This window comes from Rhea pennata, chromosome 12 (assembly GCF_028389875.1).
Source record: "Rhea pennata isolate bPtePen1 chromosome 12, bPtePen1.pri, whole genome shotgun sequence".
NCBI classification, from domain to species: Eukaryota; Metazoa; Chordata; class Aves; order Rheiformes; family Rheidae; genus Rhea; species Rhea pennata.
The window spans coordinates 2,207,779-2,233,580 of record NC_084674.1 but is presented as its reverse complement, the minus strand read 5'-3'; the positions used below and the strand labels follow the sequence as shown (position 1 = coordinate 2,233,580).

Genomic DNA, 25,802 nt, shown 5'->3' with positions numbered 1-25,802 from the left:
TTACTCACCACAATAAGTGTGCAGTTGTGTAAAGAAGATGCTTAGCATTTCCCTTTCTGAAGGTTAATTCTCAGACAGCTGAGATATGAATTTTCTGGGTTAAATCTATTGCTTGTGAGCCTGCTTGGACTTTCAAGATAATGAAATAATTTAAATTGTTTTGACTCCAAGTATATCAATAGCTGGTGAAGGTTTAAGTCTTCCCAAGGTCAGATGAGTTTTTACCTACATGAGAAAAAAAAAAATTGAAAAATCAGGCCATATAAATGCTAGCTAAACAGTAGGCACTTGCAGGGTTACCATGCTATGAGTAAAAGGCAAACATTTCTCGAAGAGAGCTTTTACTTTGTTCTTGTGAATAACTCTAACAGTGTATCCCTGTTTTTTGAGCACTTGGTTTACTCTGAAGGCTCTCCTTAACTCTAGCTAGGCTCTAGACCTCAACCAATTGACATGAATGCCTGGCATATGGGGTTTTTTCAGTTTTGAGTGGAATATGTCTTGCACAACATAATACTTCTAAGAATAAACAGTGAAGGAGTACATCGAGAGCTGGTGAAGAAAATGTGTCACCTTTAAAGTAAACCTTCATTCCCTTTCAGAACTGTATATTTTTGTCCATTTGTTTGGGGCTTGCTGCATCCTCTGGTAACTTTTTTTTTTTTCCTGCACTCATACAGGTCCAGTTTAACTCGTATGTGTCCTCATTGTCAGTAGCATAGCCAGCTCTGTCCCTGGGCTGTGCTGGGGAAATGCCACAGACCCAGCAAAGTGGAAAATGAAGGAAAACATTTGTAAAAATATTTAAACAACGAGCACTTTTTGCCAACACTGATTTGGTGAAAAATATTACTCGCTTTAGTTATGTACTCAATAAATGAATTGAATTTTGAATTGTGGTATTTTAATTTTTTTGTAAGATGAAGCAGATAACAGTACTGTTGTACCTTTTAGCATTAGCAGTTGTATGTTAAAGCAAGCACTGTACATTTAGCATTTAAGCAAGTAATGATCATAGACCTTTTATTAGGTTAATCAGCATTGTTCCTCAAGTCGTGTATGAGATGTGTAGTTGGTGGATGCACCAAAAAGCACCCATGGTTTCACGGAGGCTGTGAAGTGCAGGCAGAAATGGGAGGGTGCAGCTGCCTCTGGGCCTCGAGGCCTCAAAGTGCTTGGTGCACGAAAGGTGTGATGGGGATGAGCAAGCCCGCAAGCCTCCCACATGATCTTTCTTTGCTGAATTTTGACTGCCAACTCTTAAAAAAAAATAGTAATAGTAAGCTGTATTGCTATCAGGCTACTCCATGTTATGCCAATGTATAACATGCCACCAGTTTTACTGGTAATAAATTTGTGAAACGGCCTTTGCTTTTGCCTCTTCCTGCAGCTCTTTGACTTGGTGTACAGAGAGGAGACCTTGCTGAACGTTATTAAGAGTGTCACTCGCAATGGGCGCTCCATCATCCTGACTGCTGTGCTTGCCCTCATCTTGGTCTACCTGTTCTCAATAGTGGGATACCTGTTCTTCAAAGATGACTTTATCTTGGAAGTAGATAAGCTCCCTAATGAAACGCTATTGCCAGGTTGGTACATATTTTGGCTGTTCAAGTGCTAAAGAAATCAATCGTCTTGTTTCCTGTGGCATGCTGATTCTTCGAGACTGCAAGACATGCTGGTTACCTCATAAGTCCTTTCTTACAAAGGACACTGTTTAAAAAACAAAACATAACAGCACTATTTGGAACAAACAGCTACCACAGAGTTTTTACAAAACACTGTGATCTACTGCAGTGCGAAGAGGGAAGGGGTGGAGGAACCTCTGGAGACAGCATTTAGGCTGTTCTGCACACATTTGAGATTTTTCCCCTCACTATTTGCTAAAACAGCGGAGATTTTCTACACCTGTTCCCTCCTCCAGTTTAATTACAAGCAGAATTTAGGTAGGACATTAGGTAGGACAGTGGGGAAGGCTCCGCACTGCGAGAGTTGGTTTGCTAGAGCTTGAATGCTTCTGTTGGTTTTCAATGGTGGGCTTTGCTTTCAGCATAACAGAAAATTAATATTTTATCTCAAGTAACTGAGTGAGTATGAGGGGAAATGACACTTAAAGATGTTCCTGGGAACGAGCTTTCTACCTCTAACTTTAGTTTGCTTGTAGTTTGTATAGACTGAACTTCCCTCAAATACTTGCTATAGTTTAAATTCCATACTAGACTTTTTCTGAGCTGAACTTATTAATAAGCTGAAGTGCTTATTGTAAGTTAAAAGTAGGGGGATTCTTACTACCCTGTAGTATCAAATAAGCAAGTTGCTGGGTGGGAAGTATAGGAAGGAAACTTGTTACAGGAGGGGTGTGGGTTTTGTCTTGTTCTGACTTTGGTTTGGGTTTTTTTTTTTTGTTGTTGTTGTTTTGTTTTTTAACTGACACTTGAGCAAGCATTACTTGACATTTCCACCTTTTTTTAAAAAATTTTACTGTCAATCCTGTGAAAGGCGTAAACCTCACTGACCCTCCTATTTCACATTTCCAGTACAGTTCAGAAATGCTGAAGACATGCAACTATGTGGCACTTCACTTATTTTGAAACTTGCAAGGCATTGTAAGGGCAAATTTTTAAGGCACTTTGAAAATACCTTCACTAGAACATATTTCTGGAACAATTTCACTTACTCTCGACTTTGGAGCTGATACAAAATAAATGCACAGCTTCTGTCTTTAATTCATAGAAATAATAAGAATTTTATGTTTGAACTTTAGATCATTGAATATGTGAATCAAAGCATGGTGGCCTCCTAAACTCTAGCAGAATACACAATTCTGCATCAGGCTGGTAATTGTTCACTGTCTGTAGTAGGGTGCCTTAATGTCTGGTAGCTAATGCCTGAAAAATGTTACACCATTTGATTCATTAATTTGTATTTTAGGTCGCACAGAGGCAGGTGAAACTATGACTGGGGAGTTTCTCTATTCAGATGTGTGTAAAGCAGGTAGTGGTGAAAACTGTTCTTCAATCATTCCTTCTGAACGTGAGTATCTCCTATCAAATTTCTGTGTCATAGCTTGAGTTTTCACACTTCTTCTAGTGAAGCTCATTAAATTAATTTTTTTAAAAAAAGTAGTAGTTTTATGTAATCAAATTGGGGAACAAAGCTATCATGGGACTCTTCAGCTTGAAAGAGGATTTAATTTAAGCTAATAGCATAAATGGCATATGGTACATGAAGTGTTTAAACTGGAGAAACTAGAACTAAACCATACTTAGACAGAACACTGCCACAGTCTTAAATTATCTACCTTATCAATTTGAGAAGGAAGTGATGCAGTTTACCTCTTTGCAAAGTTCATTATTTTAAACATCAGGCTGTTAAATGCAATTTCAGAGTATAATGCTCTGTGAAGGATGAAGCAGAATGTTGTTTATTGTCAGTATTATTATATCTAGTTAAGTAAGGAAACAATTTTTAATATGTCAGGAAGTATTCCATGGATTAAGTAGACAGGGTAGGTTTGGGTTTTTTGTTTGTGTTTTTTTTTTTTTTTTGTTTGTTTGTTGGTTTTTTGGTTTTTTTGATCAAGAATGTGCATGTGAGATATTACTTCCAGTGCAGTCATCAGCCTCAGATTAGGTATTGAAATGTTTTGGTTTTATTTCCTAGAAAATGTAATTTACTTCTGTGAAGTTTATGTTGCTGGCTGTGAGAGCCAGACAGATCATCCCTGTTTCTCTTAGCAATGGATACGGTCAAGCGTTTCAAAGGTCAATAATGGCCACGAGCCCATGCTGTCAGGAGGCGATGTCCCTGTTTTACTCAAGTATCCTCTTTGTAAGCTAAGAGTAAACACTGATACAGGGATAGTGTCTGTCTTCAGCTTTAGGAAGAATGTGCTTTGTTGTTTTTAGGCACTTTGGTTGCAGCAGGGATAAGTCTGGTGGAGACACACTTATAGTCAAATCGACACCTCTGGCCGCATAAAACCCTCATGTTAGCAATGCCCGAATCTTTGGCCTTTGTTTACTATTTTGGTTGATGGATATTTCCAGATTGCACAGGGATTTGGGCCCGTCTAAGGCTCCCCATGGAAAGGGAGATCCACCTGTAAGCATAGTTATTACGGAGTGAAAGTCATGAGACTTTCAGCAGGGGCCGGGGTGGGGGGTGAGGTGCATGAGATTAGGGGATTCTAGCAGTTCTAGAACTGAAACAGTGAAGTTGGAGGCTTCCACCAAAGGGGTGGAGGGTCAAAAATAGTACATTACTTAAGTGCTGTTTCCATAAGCAGTGATATTTTAGCCATTTGGAACAGAAGAGTGGAGGTTGCCATTTTGAGTGCAGCCCAAAGGCTGTGCAATCTGTTAGGCACCAAGGGAGAGTGTAAGAGGCAACACTTTGTCCTCGGAGCTGTCAGAAAGCTCCGATTCTGTATAAACAGGCATCTGGTGAGATCGAGTTGCACACACTCACAGGCAGGGAGAGAGAATTTTAACCCAGTCAGAGGCAGCAGCTAAAGCACGAGAAAGCCCCAGAGGGTGGTGAAGGGCAGGCCAGAGCCCAGGCAGGCGCCCCGCTCCCTTGGTCTGCGCTGCGCTAACGCCAAGCAGGTCTGTGACACTGGCCAGAAATCCGGCAGTTTTCGCACAAGAGCGAGCGAGCGCGTTCCCAGCAAAGAATGTGGAGAATTGTTTAAAACGGATCTCCTTGTCTTCTAAACATGTCCCTGCTTGCTGTGTTAATAGAGGGGATTGCCGACGAGATGGAGGAGGAGAATAAGGAGCATACGTGCGAGACGCTGCTGATGTGCATTGTCACGGTCCTGAGTCACGGGCTCCGCAGCGGGGGTGGAGTAGGTGATGTGCTCAGGAAGCCGTCCAAGGAGGTAAAGCACCGCTGCGTGGGGGCGGCGGAGCGATAACCACGTAGGGCTGGAGGTCACGTTCTGGTGGGGAAAATGTGTCCGTGCTCTGCTTAAACAGATGTAGGATACGTTGTGAAGGAGAAGGGACTGCAGTTTCCCTCTGTGTAATCAAGTTAATTCTCTGTAGTGTCACATTAAGCAGCAGCCTGTCCAAACAAGCTTCCACAGATTGTTTTTTTCCTAGTAAATTAGACTTTTTTAGCTTAAAGACAGCTCAGTCCTTAAGTCCAAAGTGGGGCCTAAATAAGCAAGAATGGTGTAGCCAATAGTCTGTGCGTTACAAAGGGAGCTGAGAAGAGCTTCCTCTGTGAAGGAAGGACTCTTGTCTGCTTGGAGCCATCATCACAGCATGGCCAAAGCAGCAGGACCTTCTCCCGATGCCCCAGGCTGCCCATGTGGCTGTTTCCGTAGCTGATTGTGCCCGAGTCTTGGTCTGTCTTTCCCCATCATTCCCAAAGGCAAAGGGACAGGCCTGGACGGAGCCTTGGAGCTGGGGAGAAGGTCCTCGTCAGTCCTCCTTTCACCATCCCTCTTCCAGCAGCTTTGAGTCTGCTTTATTCACACCAGGTAACGGAAGGTGGAGAGGTATATATGGTCTGCAATTTCAAACTATTTGTAATATTAGCCTGATTTTTGCTTAAAATGGTTTAAAATTTACATGTTTCCTAATAAAACTTTGGCACCTAACTGTCTTAGATGTTTCTGAAAATGGGGCTTAGGTATGTGGGCTTCCAATAAATATGAAATGGGCACTGCTAAGTGCAAGTTAGTTTCTTGTTTCATTTAAGAGGATCCACATGGTTGTTAATATAAGTGAATGAACTGCTATGAAATTCAGTAAAAGACTGTAGTCACCCCCAGTACTCTCTGGACATATAAGCAGATTAATAAAAGAATCTAATTAGAAGCAGCTTGCAGGGAGGTGGTATGAGACGTGTGAGAGAAGAAGAAAGATTTGTAGATAGTAAGAAGAAAGAACAACTTCACAGCAGCTGTATACTGTTAGCTGACTAATTTGACTTTTTTCAGTAATCTTGCATTTTAGTTTCATTTAATGTTTTGAGTCCTAAGCTATCACTGGAAAGCATCAGAAACAGCAACTCAAGGGGTGGGGGGAGAGTAGCATATACTATTGCTGTGAGGAAAGACATCTAAGGGTCAGGCATGCATGTGTTTGGGTTGTTAATCATTAAATTCTCTATCTTGCAGGAACCTCTCTTTGCTGCTAGAGTGATATATGATCTGTTATTCTTCTTCATGGTCATCATTATTGTCCTTAACCTGATTTTTGGTGTGATCATTGACACTTTCGCTGATTTAAGGAGTGAAAAGCAGAAGAAAGAAGAAATTTTAAAAACTACTTGCTTTATTTGTGGTAAGTGTAAAAACATAAAGTTAAGAACCAGGAGCGACTCTGTCGAGCTAGCTGTAGACCAGCGTACCCAAGAAATGTATGGCTTGAGGAAAGAGGAGTCTTAAGTTATGTCTGTTCCTATCTTGCATTCCTCAACTAATTGATTTCTTGGGGATCATATATGTAGGCACTTGGCAGGGAAAAGAGAAGGGGACTGTATACCATTATTCTTCAAACCTTAGTTTCTGTTTCTCTTGTGTTTCAGAGAACAGTTTTATATTGGAGCTGGAGAGATTTTATAAACAGACTCAGGTCATGCTCAGTTGGTTAGAGCGTGGTGCTGCTAATGCCAAGGTCGTGGATTCAATCCCCATATGGGCTATGCTGAGGGTTGGACTAGATGATCTCCAGAGGTCCCTTCAAACCTTACCATTCTATGATTACTTTTCCAAGGATGCAGAGTGCTTAGTAGCATCTGCGAGGCAGTTAAATCCAAATGTACTGATGTGAAAAAGCAAACCACTGAGCCTGCAAGGCCAGTGTGGTTAAATGACACGGTCTGCAGAAGCTGTATAATGCATACGCTGGCCTAAGTAACCTTTGGAAGTTAGCTGCAAAGCAAATGTTGCATTTTGATACTATTTTGCCTAAAAATAGGAGAAGTGTTACGAAATCCAACAACCTGGTTGCATACTAGGTAGCCACCTTTCTTAAACAAAGATTTTCCATTAGGTGTAGTAAATGTAACCATTGTTTGTAATGCTGCTTTTCCTCTCTCCTCTTCCCACTGACTGTGGCCATTTGTTGCAGATTTTATCCATATTATTCAGTGTCCTTTTAAGAATGATTTTGACTGTTAAGAAGTCAAAGAAACTGCACATTTTTTTTTCAGAACTCATTTCTTAGTAACACTTTATGAATGCTAAGGGTTGTGTTTGTGTCACTCTTGTAGGTCTGGAAAGAGATAAGTTTGATAACAAGACGGTCACATTTGAAGAGCATATTAAAGAAGAGCACAATATGTGGCACTACTTGTGCTTCATTGTGTTAGTAAAAGTAAAAGATTCAACAGAATATACAGGACCAGAAAGTTATGTGGCAGAAATGATCAAGGTGAGTTTGGAGTGTTCTGTTTTTTGTTTTTCCCTTCTCCCCTCTGGACTAGACTGACCTACTGGACTATTTGGTAAACACAGTACTCTGTATCAAGCAAAAACTTGGAGTAGGACTTTGTCTACAGTAATAGGCTTAATCCAATATCTCTCCTTTTAGGAATGTTCTCTAAAGATAATGAAGTTAAGATGTATTTGGCAAAGTAACTCGATAAAAAGGCATTGCAGATGCAGTACCATGTTGGAGTTGCAGCAGCAAGCTGATGGTGCAGAGGGTGCAGGAGAGGTGCTCTGGCAAACCCACGCTGGCTGCAGCACGGCAGCTCGGGATTTGCGGCTGCATACCTGTAGGTGCTAAGCCTCTGAAACATTCACGCCTGTGTGCCAAAGGAGGTGGCAATATGAGCAGTGAAATACAGGTAGTCTCCATGGTTTTGGATCAGTCACATAAGGATGAGGAGGGGTGGTTCAGTTCAAAAGAGAATACTTTCATGCTCGCAGAAGTGTGATGTACAGGTTATAACCTGTCCCAATATAAATATCTTAAACTGACTTCTAAGATTTGTTGTCATATGATTTTAGCTTATTGGTGTAAGAAACTCAAATTAGTATCTACTCAATTGTGAAGTCTTTTAATGAGAGAATTAAAAGGCTTGTGTCTGCCAAGTTGCAGGTTCAGAGCTCCTGGAATTAGATCCTTTGTTTCTAAACCCTAGTTACTAATTTGTGTCTTCTGGCTGGTTAGCAAAAGCTCTTTCTGATTTAAAACATTTCAATTATTTTTTTTTTTAATTTGCCTTCAGCAAGTTCATGTAAAAAGCGGAATATTTGTCATCTTCATTTTTCTTTGCTGTAGAGGTGCAGCTTTCTTTTTCTTTCTCTTTCCTTCCCTTCCCTCCCTCCCCCCCCCTCCCCCCCCCCCCCGAAGGGGGCAATTTATCTTGACCTCTTCAGAATGTAAATCCCCCTGAGACCTCTTAGAGGTTAAACATGTTACTTTGGGGTCAGTGAAGTGTATATCCTGGTTCTGGATTTCTGCCTCAGTAATGAGAGCTTAAGGAAATCTTGTTAGCAGTCACCTGATAGAGGATTAGCACGGTGAGATAACTAAGTACATCACTGCTGCTTTCTAGTTCAACTTGATTATATTGCTCCCTTTATTTATCCCACCACAGTAACTGTTACTTCAGGAGGAAGGATTGCACTCTTAAAATGTTGCTGCTCGTAAAGGAGTATTTTATATGTCATGTTCAAATTAGTTTTAAAAAATTGTTCAAGTTGGCTAACAACTTTTTAAGTAAAATTTCAGATTAGTAGTTCAAATTAGATAGGAACTAAAAACCAGTCCTGGAATGCTATTGCAGGAAATGCAAAAAGTGGACAACTTTTGCCAGAAATCCAGAAATTCCATTGTAGAAATGACAACTTGCATGAATAATGCATGGACCAAATGTGTTGTGCAGGTGCAATTTCATATAACTGTGTGTTTGGGTGGAGATTTTGCATGAGTCTTGTAGCTGTTGCTTTTGCATTTTCTGAGCCAGTTTCGAACTGAGCTCATGCGGTTGCAAGTGTGCCTGGCCATGCCACGCGGGGCTGTTGCAAGCGTGCTGTAACCGCATGAGCTGGGGAGTAGGAAGTAAGTTGGTGCTTTGCACATCAGTGGTCTGCCACAGTGCAGCACCGGCGTGACTGGCGCAGCGCGGGCTGCTGCCAGCCTCCCCGGCAGCTCTCAGCAGGAGTCTCGGTGCTCCTTAAGACTGATCTGGCAAAGTTTGCTTTGAAACCTCAAAACAATTTATTTCTGTTGCCTTTTGATACTATAAATATTCATTTGTTCTTTTCTGCCCCAGAAAACCTGAATTGAAAACATTTCAAATGTATTTCTGCATCAGACCTGTTTTTAATACTTAAGTAAGAGTCAGAAGTCCTTTCTTCTGCTTCAGGTGTATTTAGGGATAACTTAGTGCACAGTTCAGATTTTATTCAAACCTTCTGTTTTTCTTCATCCCATAAACAAAACTAGAATTAAAAAGCTAAAGGAAAGCCTTAAATAGATCACCAGTTCCAAAGGTCCAAATTCCCCTGTTGGAAGTGCTGGTATGCTTTGTATATTTGTATAGGGAGTGAGAGCTGCTTAATGTCTGCAGCTACCACATGCTCCTCAGAAGTCTGGTTATTTCATGGTTAGATTTAAAAGGGAATTTTTCCCCATGTTTTCAGACTCAAGGTGGCACTCTAACATCTTTGGTAATGACATAGATGGGGCAGCTCTTTTTCCATCGCTGGCTGTGCAGAGCCATTGTTCAATTGAAATATATACACGTTTTGAATAGTTCAGGGTATGAAGCATCATATGCTGTAGATCCTACTGTGATTATAAAATACACCTCAAGTATGTTTCACCTTTGCTCTGACTCCCAACAGAATATCTTTAGAAACCTCTTGAATTTCTGCCTTTTGGCAACAATCAAAATTTGTGTGTGGGGGGGAGGTACAAACATTGCGGAACATCTAGAATAGGATTTAGGGCACTGAAATTATATTCACCATCAACTTGTGAGTTGCCTCCAGTGCTACTTGTACAGTGCTTTAAAGGTGTCTTAAGTACTGTGATATCAAATGAAGTTGTCCACAATTTTTAAATGCCATTTAGTGAATATTCACAAGCTTTAAGAATGATCTTCAAGTTTGATGTTTTCTTATCTAAAAATAACGTGTGCAGAGAGGCAAATTTTAAGGCTACCCACTGCACTGGATGCAGCAAAGCTAAATCTTGCCTATAGAGTATAACCTGTAAGAATCTGATCCAGCATAAAAAGAAATTGTAGCCATGAAAATCAATGATTAATTACAGTTCTTTAGTGTATTTCTCTTTCTTCATGTATAGAGGCTAATGAAATCAGTGTCAGTGTGCAGAAAGAAGTCAATAATTAAACTTAGAAAACAAGTTGAAAGTTTAAAAGTATTCTGAACACCGTAATCCTCATAAAAAGAAGCAACAAAGACCACAGTGATCTGACAAAACCTAATCTACTGTATCTCAGTGCTCTGGTTTGTAACCATACCTTACGTAAGTGTTTTCCAGACTTTGAGACAAATAGGGGTCTGTCTTCATTATTTATAATTCTCAGATTTTTTCGTTGAATTTTGTTTGTGGAATTCCCACTTGTTTGTATACTCTAACATGGGAACTGTGCTGCTCTGGTCCCATAGCTACAAGATTTTGGTAGGAGGCCTGGAATTCATCCCCAGCTTTTTCAGTTATAAGTAGGGATACTGTTCCCCTTCATTAGTGAGGCGAACAGGTGCCTGCTGTGATGTCCAGCACCGAATTTGTGAGACATCTTAAGATTCTCAGCTAGGAATTGCTAGAGAAATGCAAGGGGAAAAGTGGAATTGCTGGCTCTGATGTAAAAACTAAGCTTGCATACACACCCTAGTTGTTCAAGTGAATCATCTGCTGTCTTGAAGTTCTTAGCAGCGTTTCCAAGGTTGATAACTTTATGGATTTTGGGAGATGGCAAACAAGCTTGGCATGAAGCAGATCACCTTCTAAATGTGTTTTTGAATGGTGTCATAATATGTATTTAATAGCACAGAAAGTACCGTAAGAAGTGAGGAAACATCTAGTGATACTAGAAATGGCCTTTAATTCTTACTGTTTATAAAGCCTTTCTGATGACCTAACTTCTGTTCATCTAGCTAAATCACTGCAGATGTTCGTTTAAGATAGTGAGGCTTCAAGATGGATCAATGTCTTCTCAAAAGTGTTTATCTGGAAAGTATGCTAATGATGTTACAGAACTGATAGTCCAGTGCATCTCGTGTTTCCCAGGAACAAAGGCATATGGTTTGGTTGCTATATGGCTTTGTAGTCGCCAGGGAAGATCAGGTGATGTCTGAATAATACCGAGTGTGTGGGAGGTGGAGGGATCCACTTATCGTGTTGGCTAGACACTGACATCCACACCCAAATGACTAATGTGAACTTGGTGCAACTCCCTATAGATTAATTAATTTAAATGCCTTCTCTACCCATCCTCGCAGGCTTGAGAGTTTGCTCTTAGGTTTTCTGCATTTACCTGCAGTTACTGTGGCAGGCTGGCGTGTAACAGCCCCCATGGTACAGCTGCCTTGTGAGCATTGGCAAACCTCTGCTACAAACAGCTGTTTGCAGGCATTTGCAGCAGGTAATAAATTTGTGCTCGGAAGCTCGGTACATGGAGAACCGTGTGCACGCTTTCAGCTTTTGTGCACGAGGCGTTGTGCGTGCAGCCGCAGCGTGCTGTCGCTCGCATGGGCGAGTATTTGCATAGACGGCTCTTGCATACGTAACGTGGATTTGCATATCCACCTTCATGGCAGCCTTTGATCTGTGTGTGTAAGAGCCTCACGGCCAAGAGTGATTTTGTGCACACAGATGTGCATATTAGAAAATAAAGACTTGTTTGGAGAAGTGCTTAATGTGGAGGTTCCTAATTAGTCCATGCCTTTTCTGCAAGTTTTTTGTCTCGTGTTGCACCAAGGACACGTGTCATATAACCTTTGCTACAGAGCGGAGGGTGAACAGTGTAAGAGATTGCCCAAGCTCACGTGCCCGGATCTAGAGCTCTGACTCCCCAATCTTAAACTGGGTTGTGTCATCAATTGAAAATAAACCTTTCATAAATAGAAGTGATGGTGCAGATACCCTTGCAGAATTTGGAGTGGAAATGAAGACTTAAAGATTTCTTTCATGCCCTAATTGACTTCTTCCTACAAAGTGGACACTTAACTGTAGTATTGTTTCTGTTTTCAAACTGAGCTAAGTGCCATACCATAGTTGGAAAGTTGTTATTATTTTGAGCATTCAGTGTAGCCCTTGACTTCTGCCAAATCTTAGCCTCCTGGTAAGCAAAGGCCATGTTTCATCAGTCTCGTAGGCTTTTAAAATTGCATTCTTCCAAAAGTGCAAGTTTGACTTAAAAGGAATTCTTAAGGGATTAACTCCCAGCCGTGACCGTCTCTGTGCTCTGCAGCACAGCAGAAGTGCATAATTCAGAACAGGCATGATGCTCACGTAATAATAATGACTTTGAATGGTTCCCCTTTCCCTAGGCTTTATACTGAGTAAAATTCAATGGGAGATGGCCCAGATGGTGGAGTTAAACCAAAGCACCTATAGGAATGACAAGTGGCAGGCTATGACGCTTCCCAAAAGTGTTTTGATAGGAACTTACTGATTCCGGCGCTGGGGAAAGATGTGAATATCACTAAAATCACAAATTGAGGAAAGTATTAGAAACTTGCTTGTCATGTGCAGTTTGAACCTTGAAATCCTGCAGTTTTGGACAAAATCAAATAGAAAAAAAATTTTCATGTCAATACCTAAGAAACTAATTGCAGGTGCTGAAGGCAGAGCAGCCTGCGCAAAGAGCTCACGCGCAGTTGTTCAGCTATACGTTAAGAAACTGTGGCCTCAGTGGTCCTGGTAGGAGCAAATGCTAACGCCAAGCCGGGGAGAGAAGGAGCGCGGAGGAGGGCAGAGTTTGAATGGGAGCTGCTAGTGCTTAATTTGGTGGCAACTGCCAAACAAGCTGCATCTTGAGATACCTTATGGGAGTTAGTTAGCTAATATAATTACAGGGTTAAATAATAGCAAGGGAGAGAAGAGCGAAGAGGTGTTGGCCCCTGGCTGCTGGAAACACTGTGTCATAGGCACTGGTCTGGAGCTCTGGATTTACTTAGCTAAGCTGCTGTTCCACCCTTGGAATAGGAGTTGGGATGCAAAACAGAAGCTGCATGGAGAGAAATGTTGGTCAACCTGATCTGCCCCACACAGCCTTAATCGGCTCTTCCCTGTGGAGGCGCCCGCGGTAGCGTGCTCGCCAGCCCGCTGCAGACAAAAATCCCGTTGCCAACGTCAAGCTCACGTGGTCGAGTATGTGGTTTTCTCCGATACACCACTCGGGCTGGGTTAAGCTCCGCAGTGAATCCGCATCTGCGGGAGTGAAGGTGTGGTAGGCCCGGGGGTTGTGAGAAGACATCGTCCTTGGAGCTGGATGACGTACGTGACGCCCCAGAAGCCGCTGGAGCCGAGGGGGAGCGCGGGTCGGTGCAGCGTGGCTGCGGGCGCGAGCTCCCTCGCGCGCCGGGGCGGCCGCCTCTCGAGCGCCCAGCAGGGCTCTGCTTTGTGTCGGGGCTTCTTCTCCTCCCTCCCCTGCGCCGGGGCCATCTGCGCTTCCAGGTCGGGGAATCGCGGCGGCCGCGCGGCCCAGCGAGCAGCCCTGTGGCAGGAGTGGGCCGTCTGCGGGCCGCGCGCTCGCGACGCGGTGGTGCAGCGTCCCCGCGTGCAGTCAAGGGCTTCACTCGGCCAAGTGAGTCTCTCTCCTTGCCGCCAAGAGCCTGGGAGGGCGGCGCTGGAAGGTCGGTGCCCCGCGACGGCCGCTTTGCACCACGCCAGTTGGGGACCGTGGAGGCTGTTGTGCCGGGGAGGATGAGCCGCCGCAGCTGGGAAGCGGCCCGGGAGCGCCGGCCTGGCTGCGAGGCCCGCACACTCCCCGCCGGCGCCCCGGCCGGGGCCGGCTCGCGGCCGCCGCTTGCCCCGGCCCGGGAATGCCACGGCCGCTCGGAGGCCGCTGGGCTGCCGGCGAACGCGCTGCGCGAGGGGAGGGGGCCGCGCACCGGTGACGGTCCGCGAGCGGCCGCTCGAGCAGCCTTTGCCTTTTTAATTGCTCTGTGCGGCCCAGTCAGCGGAGGCGCGAGCCGTCCCGCTCCGCTCAAAACCGAGCGCCGCTCAGCCACGAGCAGGTTGCAGAGCGCGGGCGGCACTGCCGTTCCTGAAGGAATAAGGAGGTCTGTCAGGCATTCCCGCAGGAGCCACCCGTCTCCGTCACGCTAGGGCAGGTGACGTTCGGCGAGGAAACCGCGCGGCAGACGAGCGAAGCGACGTTCGGAGCGAGCGCGGGGCCGCGGGGCCCGCTCGGGGGCTCGCCGGGTCCCCTCGGGAAACGCCGCCCCCTCCCTGGTCCCGGCAGCTGCCCTGTGAGGGGCCCGGAGCAGCAGGGGAAGCGACCGGGCTTCCGTGTCGCTGCTCTCCTGCCCGAGGACACGGTGGGCGCGAGGGTGTGATGCTACTAGGGGCAGCGTCGTAAAGCCCCGTTTTTCTTAGAGGGGAGAAACACAAGTCAGTGTGGGAGGTGAGGTCGAGCCCTGGGCAGGAGCAAAACTTGACTGGGGCTTTTTCCAGGAAATAAAAGGAAGAATCAGGAGCGGTTTCATCTTGCCACAAAGTAGTGCGTAAAGCTTTTCATTTTCAGAGCGCTTTGCACAGCTGCTTATCAGCTGTACGGGCCTGATTTTTAGTGATAGGTGACAGGAACTGAACTTTGCTGCTGCCTTCCCTGGGCCGTCTGCGGAGGGCGGCTGGAGGAATTCATTGCTCGCCAAGCGCCGAGCTGTCTCTCGGCAGCCCGTAAATCCGAGGCAGAGGAGCAAGCGGGAGCCAGGAGAGGCGCGGGGCCTTCCCCGGGGCCGGGCCGCCCGGCGGCAGCCTGCTCCTGCGGCTGGCACGGCGCCGATGCAGCTGCTGGCACGTTTCGCGCCGAGGCTGCCGCAGAAACCTTTCTTAGAATAAACTCTTCAGCAGAAGCGGGGCACAGCAAGCACTTCTCAGAATCCACTGCATCTGCATCATGCAACGCAGCTTCCTCTTTTTCTCTTTTTTTTTGTTTTTAATTTCCAATCATGGACATTTTAAGAGACTGGTCAACATCGCCCCCATGTCTGAGATTTAATGATATTCGCTTTACAAGAGGGACTTTTCCAACTTTACCTAGAAAAGAGCTAACCCGAAACTCTGCGCCTGTGGTTAGCCAGCTTCCGTCAGTGGCTTTAGTCAGTTCGTCTGCTCGAGCGGAGGAAGCGGCCGCTGTGACGGGAAGAGGGAGCCGGGGGCACAGCGGGATCGCGGGCGCCGGCTGGCCGGGGCGCGGCGCTGCCGCTGCCCGGCCCCCTCGGTGCCTTCGGAGAGCCACGGGGCCTCGAGCGCAGGACAGGCGGGCGCCGAGGCGCTCGCCTAGCGCCCAGCAGAAGCGAGAGCCCCTCAGTCACCCGTGAGCAGTCTCGGAGCAGGCCGGGGCGCTCGCCGGCGCTCCTGCTCGCTCCCGTTTTACCGCCTGGCTGGAGGCACCGTTACAATTCGCTTCCAGCGAGCGGACCCCAGGGCGCAGGTGCTGCGGCCGAGCTCTGCCTTAGCTGTGGTCGTCTCCCGTTTCTTGAGCTGCTTTTTACAGTGCTGCTTTTGTGCAGTAGCAAAGCACACGGGGACGTGCCGGGCGACCTCCATCGCGGGCTCTGCGGGTGCGCCGCTGTGCTGCGGCCCCTGCCCGCGAGCTCCCGGGCCGTGCCGGCTCCGGGCTCCGAGTGAGTCACGTCCTGGGTGCATGGGACTTTTATGGAAGCAGCAAGTCTCGTTTCCTTTTCACCAGCCTTCTCCTTTCGCAGCCCTTGGTATTCGCACAGCTTATTTTTATTTTCAATCTTTCTGTACTGCCATGAGAATTGGAGAGGCACTTTGTGTTTTTTTTTTCAAGTGAAAGCCAAGATTTTCCATACTCAAGTGACTCCAAGAGCCGGGGCTTTCACAAAACCAGTAAATACGAAACTTCTGACAAACCTGCAGAAGCCGGGGATGCTGCAGTGTTTGCTGGCTTCGCTTCACCACTGTTTGCCCCTTCGCTGCTTGTAACGGCCCAGCTGCAACCCTCCAGCAGCTAATGCAGTTGCTTGTATTGCCAAGTAACATCAGAAAGCTTGTACGGATGGGGGTCTGGGAACCTGCTTGGGGGAAAGTAAAACACTTCCACAGCAAGTAGGCCTGGGCCGAGGGTGGGCAGGAGCTCCGAGCTCTGCACTGTGTCAGCACAAGGACCGACAGCTGCAGGTTAGCCTGGAAACGTGCATTTTAGTCTAATTACACCTCAGTCTCACTTGCTTAATCTTTGAAGCCGTTTGGCCCGGGGGAGCGTGCCGAGGCCCGGCAGTACTTTCGGTTTGCCCTGCCCGGGCGGGGAGGGGAAGCGCTTTGCGGCGGAGACACTGGACCGGGGTGGCTGGGCCAGGCGCCCCCCCTCCCCGCCGCGAGCGTCCACCGCCCGCAGGGGAGCGCAGGGAGAGGCTGCGTCTTGCTGCCGTTAAGTATTGGTTGTGGGACGGTCTTTCCCTAAAGTCCAAAATATTTTGGCACTTGTCTTGATGAAGGCTGTACGGATTTATTTTTTCCTTTTATTAGCAGAAGCCATCTGCCCAGTGGCCAGCTGAGGAGCAAAGCCTTTCTGGCGGCTGTGCCGCGGCTGTAGGTGGGGACGGGGCTGCTTGGTGCCCTTGTGCCCTGCGCTGCTGGACCCCAGCAGGTCAGAAGCGGCTCAGTTAGGGTCACGCTTACGGCACCTGACGTCCTGTCAACCTCGGCGGAGCAGGCGCAGGTGACGGAGGGGGTGTCCCCGGCCCCCTTCCTGCGCCCTTCCCCGTCTGAGCGCACCCAGGCACCGGGGGGGGGGCGTCTCGGGGGGCCGCAAAGAGCCCGGACGGGAAACGGGCTGGCGGCGAGCCGGAGGTGTCGGCGTGTGTGGCACGCCCCTCCTCCTCCTCCTCTGGGCTTTCGCCTCCGAACCCCCGTCTGGGCTTCGCGTCACGGGCACGCGGTGCGCGTGAGCCTGCAGGCGTACGCGAACAAAAGGCAGCGTGTGCCCACCGAAGCTCCTGGCCACAGCCTCAGCGTGGACTTTCAGCTCCCTTGTGTGCTCAGCCGCAGCGGTTCGGGTTCAGGAGAGTCTGCGGCAGCTGGTCAGAATACCTTTTTTTTTTTTTTTTTTTTTTTTTCCTCCCTGAAAGGAAAATACTTCAACTTATAAAAATATTTGGTTGGAACATGGTTTCTTTTTCATTCAAAAGCACAGCCAGACTTGACTCAAAAAGTCAAACCAACTTTGTTAGCCGAAAATCTTCAACAAATACAAGTGGAAAGACTTTGGAAGTTGAGATTGCACCTTGCATGTTCAACTTCATGATGAGCCTTGAAATGATTCTCTGATGGGGTGTTCTTTAACAAAACCAGGATGTATATACAGTTTCTTACACTGGATTTTTGAAATATTTGATCATTTTTTCTTGTGAAGTATGTTGGAATTAAACCTTCCATTTTTAACATTCAGTCACAGCTGTTCAAGAAAAAGCAAATTTATTGACAAAGTCATCCTAAGCTGTATAACATCTGATTCTGTGCACCACATTTCTAGCACTGGAAAATGCTTGTCAAGACATAAAATCTGGGCTATTTTATTGTCCAGTGTTCATGTATTACACTGAAACATGTCTTTTTAAAAAAAGAAAAAAGAGATGGCTGGAGAGAATGAGTTGCTAGGAAAGGAAAAGCCAACAATAAGAAGCCTTAATTTTCTGCAGTTACGTCTGAAATGCTTCATTGCCTCTAGTGGGCAATTTTGCAAACTTTCCAGTAAGATGCAAATAAAACTACCACAAAGCTTGTGTAGCTGAAGAATGTCCCAGTGTAGCATTAAAGATTACTCTGCATTCGCATACAGCTTTTTCTCTGGCAAACGCTAATTACTGACATGTGTCTGCTTTTCAGGAGAGAAACCTTGACTGGTTCCCCCGAATGCGAGCCATGTCGCTGGTGAGCAGTGACTCGGAAGGAGAGCAGAACGAGCTGAGGAACTTGCAGGAGAAGTTAGAGTCCACCATGAAGCTCGTGACCAATCTCTCTGGCCAGCTCTCAGAGCTGAAAGATCAGGTAAGGGCACTGTGCCTGGGAGCGTGCCGTCACGTACTGACACTGGGCAGTACAAAGTTCTTTCAAGCCCATTTTACAAACTGGTGCTTTATAGCTTCATGGATCCTGCAAACAATGCAAAGAACTTCTCTAAAGTAGCTAATTCCTAGGGGAGAAGAAAGTCAGCAAACAAAACATCTTTCCAGAGCCCAGCACCTGACCTGCCTGTGTAATGCCAACTGAACCAAAATACTCTAAATTGGCCACCTCTTGAATGCAAAACTTGCATTAAAAAATCAAAGTTGAAGTTAACGTAAGTCATAATTGGTAGGGGAGCTTGTGGAGGTATATGTTTGGGGGCTTGGTACAGCTTTTTTAACCATAGCACTGTCATATAGATCAGAGGATGTGATATTGATAAAGTGTTATATTGCTGCATGGACCTCAAAACCCACTGAAAGACTGGGTAAATATGTGAGCAGTTAGCTTGCACTGTGCTAGAGCTACCCTGTTTGCTAATGCAGGTACGATTTTGCTGTTCTCACACTTTTGATTGCAGCACAGACATACCCACAGAAATACTTTGCATTGCATTGTGCATTGCTTCTGCTTAAATGTGCGCTGGGAGACAAAGCTCTGGGTTGGGTGGGTTTTCTTGTTTTTGTTTAAATGCAGCAGGTTTTGCTGCAGTAAGATCTTGAGGACTTATGTTAACTTTGTTTTAGTCCAGCTCCTTCCTGGATCAGGAAGGATCCAGGAAAAATGTTTGAAGCATTTAAGGTTGTACTTCTCATAGAAATATTATTCTTTTCCAGGAGAGGTTGGTGAAGGTCCATATACTTATGATATATGAAGGTTCATATTTTCTCCAATAGCAGACCAGAAAATTGCCATTTGAGAATTATTATCTGTAGTAGTTTATCACTCCTTGTACTTAATATGTTTAATTGAAAGCTTGTACATGGCAGAGTCCCCTGAAGAAATGTCATCTTCGTAGAGAAATGTTTATGCCATGTTATTGCTGTGTATCGAAGGACTGGAGGTTGTGCTCATCTGTACAGCATGTGCAGAGTCAGGGCACCCAAAACCCCCAAAAGGGAGCCTGGCAACTGCTTCTGGCTGCTGTACACCCACCTCGCACTGGCTTTTCTAGGGGCAGTCTGCCTCTGAAGAGCAGCTCAGTAACTGTCCCCAGCTACTCATTCTTAGCTCCCCATTTCCCATTTTTCTCCTACGTAAGTGAACACAGCTCAAAAGGATTAATTACAGGTTTTGTACAGATAAAATGTCTCTCTCCAGACATTTCATTGGGTTCAGCAAAAAAAAAAAAAAAAAAACAGCAAACAGCACTTTGCTCAGGACAGCAGCTGGTGCTGTGCCGAGTCCCACGGCTTGGCCTGGGCTCGAGGGGCTCTTTGGGATTGTTCCTACCCCAACCCCAGCAAGGGGACTGTGAAAGCACCCAGGCCCCGGGCTGTGTTGCCTGCAGCCTGACTGGAAGTAAAGGGAAAGATGTTGCTGCCTGCCCTGCCAGCTGTTTGTGGCAGTAAAGTGACTAACTGCATATCTTTATGGATTAATAACCTCAGCCAGATGGTTCAATTAGTTAAGTTTATATAGATAGCTGTCGGTTTCATCCAGGGGGCTGACTTGCATGCCGAGGTATCTCGGGCAGCCGGGGGAATTGCACGGGTAGAGGTGCTCGATGGATTTGGTCGCTGTCTTTTCAGCATATGATCTGCCTAGTGCAGAATAGCTGGCACAACTGCCTTCAATACTAACCCGATTCCTGCTTCCCATCTCTACTCTCCTTTGACCTGTTTTCTGTGTAGGCGAGTTAGTTTTATGAAGAAATTAGTCTTCAGAAGATGGTATTGACTGAGATCCTGGTTTTCTGGCTTCTGATCATGCTCTGCTTTTCTGATAGACTTGGGCCCTCTTACCCAGTACCCTGTGGAACACAGGAACTGATTAGAAGTGTAGGACTGAGAGCAAAAAAAGTCTTGCTGCTGTTGGCTGTAATTGATTTTCAGATCCTGTGCCATGGACTCTTGCTTCAGTTGCTTTAGAGAGCTGAGAGTAGAAGCAGTTGCTCCTTCATCTGTGCTTTAATACTTGCAGTGTAGCATTTTTGCCATTTTGCCTGGAAACAATTATCTTAGAACATGTCTTGCATCTTCCTGTTAAAGGGTCTGACTCAAAAGTGGTCTGCAGTCAACAGGAGTCTTTCCATCGACTCAAGCCAGCCTTGGATCAGAGCGCATTTATTTCTAAAGCTTGCAGTTGCCAGCTGACCAAGCACTGAAAAACCCTCTCCCTCTCTGTGAAAATAAGAATGAAGGGTTAGCTTTTAGAGAGCTATTGACTGTAAAAGCAAAAGAGGAAACCAGCTTCATTAACGTTGTGATAGCTTTTAGGAATTCCCCTAAGTACCGTTATTGAGAGAACCCTGCTTAAGTTGTAGGATGCTCCAGTTATGTGACAGAACCAGTATATCCCTCCTCCTGATCAGGAACTGTCTCCAGGAAAACAAACTAACTCAGGTAACCTGTGTTTAACTTGCAACTAAATAAAGGGCAAGCCTCCCTTTCACATATATTTCAAGCTTGTTGGATTTCTCAAGACTGTAATTGTTTAAAAAACGGCATTCAGCATGCCCACTTTCAAAAAAAGAAAAAAGAAAGAAAGAAAAGAAGAAAGAAAAGAAATCCACCAAGAGGCATTAAAATCTTGATCAGTTTGGTGCAAAACAATTACAACATAATTGTCTGCAGCAGCAGGGGATTAGATGTAATCGCCCAGAAGTCCTTTCCAGTGCCATGTCCCAATGTCAGTAAGTACGATGCATTTGTAATAGAAGTTGGCTTGTCTTTCAAGACGAACCTCTCTCATCAGCTGGGGACCCTTAACCTCCCTAACCACAACCTTGACTCATTACTGGAACTGTCGCCCGGGTTTCCTTTATTCGAGCAGCCTGGCGAGCGGCAAAGCAGGCAAACGCCGGCAGGTCGCGTACGGCATGTTTTTGTGTGTATAATCAGTATCCTGATCATGCATTTGGCACGTGCATGGCACTCATTTTTGGAGCTAATTCCAACTCACAAGTAACCTTTGAAACTAGGCAGAGTGCATCGGTGTAATTATATGCGACTATCTGAGATTCCAGCTCAACTCAGTTGAACTTCAGGCCCCTTGGTTTTGTTTATGTTTTCTTTAATCTTTTCAACATTACTTACCTGCCATCAGGCCCCTCCTCTAGCAGACAGCTTCCCTGCAAAACGTTGTGCATAGTTTTTATTGTCTGTTAGGCCCAGGTGTAGTTACTACAACTATCAAGCTCGTGCGAGAGATTCACTCTGCTTAAACGTAACAGATTAAAATTGTTCCATCTTATAGGCCTGTGCCTTCTCCACAAAAATTGTAAGTCTCAGTATTAATAACATTCTGCATTTATGTTGCATTTATCTCTCAACTTCAGTTGTTTTTTTTCTTCCCCTTTTAAAAAGGCAAATCTCCTTGTAAGTCTCCTGCATCAGAATGCACATCACTTTTTTCTAAGCAATGTGAAAAATACCTATTACAGTCTCTTCATTGTTCTCTTCCCATTTTTTTCTTGTGTGTCTTCTGAAAAAGTGTTAGCTGTGTGAAATCACGGCTCTTAATTTGTTCAGAAATACTGATGCACGTAAACAGGCATTCTTTAAATGAAGTGTGTCTCTTTACATTTCCAATTTTGGGGTTATCTTAAAAATAGAGGGGGGGAAGACGTCCCAGCTGATTCAGCAGAGCAGTAGCTTTTATGATGAGTGATCAGAAAAGCAGAGAGATGCAAAGACTCCTCTCTTCCTGTCATCTGCTTCCTTTTGTTGGTGAATCCCTGCAAAGCTTTTTGAAAACAGACTTCCAAAAGTGCTTTAAAGGAGAACGTGAGGTATGACCTAGCCTTGTGAGACCATGGTAACTTTCTTAACAAGTAACATAATAGTTCTGCCTCCCCTTCAGTGAGATGTTGACAAGACACCTAGTTGTAATCCAGTGTAATTATGGTTTCAAGAGGAATACTGGGTTTCAGTGCTTTCCCTGGAGCTTAAATGAGCGTAATAATATGTACCTGTTGTACTTAAGTGAGCAACGTTAGTTGTGTGTACAGTGCTGCACGGTCTGTGGTGGATTAAGGACACTTTGAAAGTTTGTCCAGAATTATCTGTTTTGACCAGCTCATCTTTCTACATGATCTCCAGCGAAGTTTGACACCACTAGTGACTGGCCTCCAGCTTGACTTTGTGCCCTGATCGCAACCCTCTGAGCCCGGCAGCTTGGCCAGGTTTCAGTGCACCTCACTCTGCTTTTCTAGCCTGTACTTCATCTGCTTGTCTGTGAAGCTGTTACAGGAGACAGCCCCAAAGCCTTGCTAAAGACAAGATGAGCAACACCCACTGCTCTCCCCTTGTCCACGAAGCAGTTACCTCATTGTAAAAGGCTATCAGCTTGGCCCGGCACAATTTCCTCTTTATAAATCCATGCTGACTCCTCCTAATCACGTGCCTGTCCTTCCCATGTCTGGAAATAGTAGCCAGGATTGGTTGCTCCATCGCCTTCCCAGGGATCGAGGTGAGGCTGACAGGCCTGTGTTCCCCAAATCCTCCTCCTTGCCCGCCTTGAAGACAGGGGTGACACTTGCTGTCTTGCAGGCCTCAGGAACCTTCCCCCATCACCATGACCTTTCAGAGATCGAGGGCGGCCCGCACTGATGTGGGCTGCTCCCTCAGCACCTGCCCTTGTATCCCTCACCAGGAAAGGGGAATTCCTTCACCATCTCTCTAATCCTAGTTTTATGCAAATACATGCAGGTGTGTGTGTTACACAGGAACGCGTGCAGGTGTGCTGCCAGAACCCCCTACTTCCCACTTCTCCAAAGCTCCTCAGGGGACTCGGGCTACCCTGGCAGATGCAGGGCAGCTAGGTTCAGTTCTGCCAGTTCCTTTTCATCAGATGTGGTGCGTCGAGCCTGAAGGAAGAAGCGATGGAGGCAGAACATGCCTGCGGCTGTTTGTGGGGCATCAAAGTCCTGCCCAGGCAACATGCGATGACACGGTCTTGTGCCGGGTCTTTGACAGAGGCGCCGCGCAAGGTGGGGGCTCGCTCAGGCCCTTGGTGTCGGAGGAGGAGGGTTGTCCGGTGTTAGCCCAGAGCTGCAGGCTCTTCCCTTGCCTCGGTGCCCAACCTGATCAGTCTGTGAGCCGCTCCAGGAGCAGGTTTGGAGGTGCCACCTCCTGCATCTCTCCTTGGCTGCTGCTGCAAACCTCCCCAGGTATCAGCTCCTCAGACTGAGGCGTAGGCGCCAAAGTGATCCGGGGGAAACACTTGTGCAGTGATTTGATTGTATGCTGATGGAAATCACAAATGTGCTAGAGCTGTGTATTATATGGGATTTGGTTTATGTAAGTTTTCAAATCTTGAAGTTTTAACAAGGAGGGGAGCAGAGAAAGGGATGGATTACGGTTATTTTTCAATACCACAGTAAATATATATATATATATATATATATGTATATATATTCATTTTGGGATGGTGGTGGCACTAACATTTTATCTAATAGAAAGTATTGACAAAGATTTGGCTTTCTGGCTACGGTTACAGAAAGTAGTTGATCTTACATCACTGCTTTGCTCTTTGGTTTTGGCAAATCAAGAGCAATGATTGCTGCCTTCTGATGAAAGAGTTGGAGCATTCCAGTATATTCCAGCAGGAAAAAAAAAGGTATTCCCAGCTTGACTTGAGGGCTCTCCCTTTTCCCCCCCCTTTAGTTGGTTTTGTATGTTGGATGAGCTACAAAGAATTTTTAACGGGAAGTTTCTGCAAGCTACTTACCTATATTAATTCAAGTCAGCCATTTGGTTCTCATGATCTATTTTCTTGCAAAACAGTAGCTGGTCACACGAGCAAGTTCATAGATTTCCCTGTTGAGTTCACAAAACAAGTTTGTAGTTGCCTTTTTAATCTATTAGTATTTGGCAGAGCAGACAGAAGAGCATTATTTGTAGAAAGTGGATTTCAGAATAAACCCTAACCACAAAATGCAGCGACGGTTCATTCTGCAAGCTGACGTACAGGAAGTGTCTAGGCCTAATGAGCAAACTTTTTAATTTTCCAGATGACAGAACAGAGGAAGCAGAAACAGCGTATTGGTCTCCTAGGACACCCTCCTCCCATGAATGTGAACCCACAGCAACCAGCATAAATCCGAAGGGTCACTTATCCCTCTTGCAAGAATACGAATAATGCTAAACGAGTTCAGATTCAACCGCTAAGGCTGCTTCTGTGTATGTTTAGTTCATTTTGTAAATAACATGTTTTTATACTATATGTATATGACTGCTACTATATAAAGTTTTGGGCATATGTATTGTAATTAGAACTGTTGGCACACGATGGAGGTTATACTTGTGCCAAAACTATCAAAATTGCCTTTTTATTGGAAGGACTAAAGAGAGCACCTGAATTGCACTTGAAAAGAATATTTGACTACGTGACATGTATTTTGTATTTAAAAAAAAATAGAATAGCTGGTATTTATGTTTTTATACAATTGTGCAATATGAATTATGCAATCACAATATATTTGTAACTCCTAAATGTCCTAAAGGGAGTGCACATCTTTGAATATGGTGTGTTAGTACAATGTAATAAATGGTATGAAATTACAGGTGTAAATGAGGCTGCTGCAAAATAGTGTTACTGGTGATTTTTCATACCCCTGGACATTTTTGTACCATGTGTGTAAATATCCTGCAATGCCATATCTGTTGCCTCTTCCTCCCAGAGATAACTCTGGGAATTCATGAGCTGTTAAATTAGTATCAATTAAGCAAAACATTACTTTGAAGTGTCCAAATCAGGAAAGCAGGAGGTATTTTTCAAGTGTTTTCTTCAAAGTAGTGAGGCTAGAAGAGCTCAGATACCAGGTTTTTTAAACGCTAAATTTTCTTAAAGGGAACTTTTTATGCAAAACAAAAGTTTGGGATGAGTATGCACTACTGGTGAATCAGCGCAGTCTCCTACTGGCATTTTGTGCCGTGACACTTAAAAACCTATACCGAGGCTGTCCAGGTTTCGCATTCTCAGTGTAGACTCCTTCCTTTTATTTTTTCATTAGAGACCTATGTGCCTGCTAATGTTTGAACAAACAGGCGTTGCACCAATTGAAATATGAACTATCCCATTAGGACTGTAGTTTGAGCACTGATATATGTAATACTTGTGAGAGAGCCAGTTGTTTTGAGATTTTGTCCCATCCCTTTCTTTCCCTCTCCATTTGGTCACTGTTTCTTTGGTTTCTGCTTCCAGAGAGTATGAGAGAAAGCTCTTCCTCCCCTTCCCCCTCCAATTCATTGCATAGTTTTATACATGGACCTCATTTTACAAAAGCTAATTTCTCTGCAATACTGTCTACAAAATAAAAAAGCTACAGAGCTATTAAAATTTGTAAATGCATAAATATAGGTATTTAAATAAATGATGCAAAATGTATGGTGAGAGGCTACTGGTGGTTTGTCCCCCCCTCCAAGACCGTGTGCTGCTGTTTCTTGTCGCACTTGCTGTTCTCTCTTTACTAGACTTGCCTCACGCCCAGGAAAGCGGTGC

At 45.2% G+C, this 25,802-nt stretch overlaps 1 protein-coding gene across 1 annotated transcript in view; it reads left to right on the top strand.

Annotated features, from left to right (window-relative positions):
- The window catches only part of ITPR1 (inositol 1,4,5-trisphosphate receptor type 1), a 188,199-nt gene extending 162,511 nt beyond the window's left edge, over positions 1-25,688 (top strand). The window contains exons 53-59 of the mRNA XM_062585659.1: positions 1,391-1,586; positions 2,929-3,030; positions 4,740-4,879; positions 6,128-6,293; positions 7,225-7,385; positions 18,018-18,179; positions 24,313-25,688. Of these exons, the coding sequence (XP_062441643.1) occupies positions 1,391-1,586; positions 2,929-3,030; positions 4,740-4,879; positions 6,128-6,293; positions 7,225-7,385; positions 18,018-18,179; positions 24,313-24,399 (1,014 nt within the window). The 3' untranslated portion in view covers positions 24,400-25,688. The remainder of the gene's footprint in view (positions 1-1,390; positions 1,587-2,928; positions 3,031-4,739; positions 4,880-6,127; positions 6,294-7,224; positions 7,386-18,017; positions 18,180-24,312) is intronic.
- Positions 25,689-25,802: the final 114 nt, after the last annotated feature.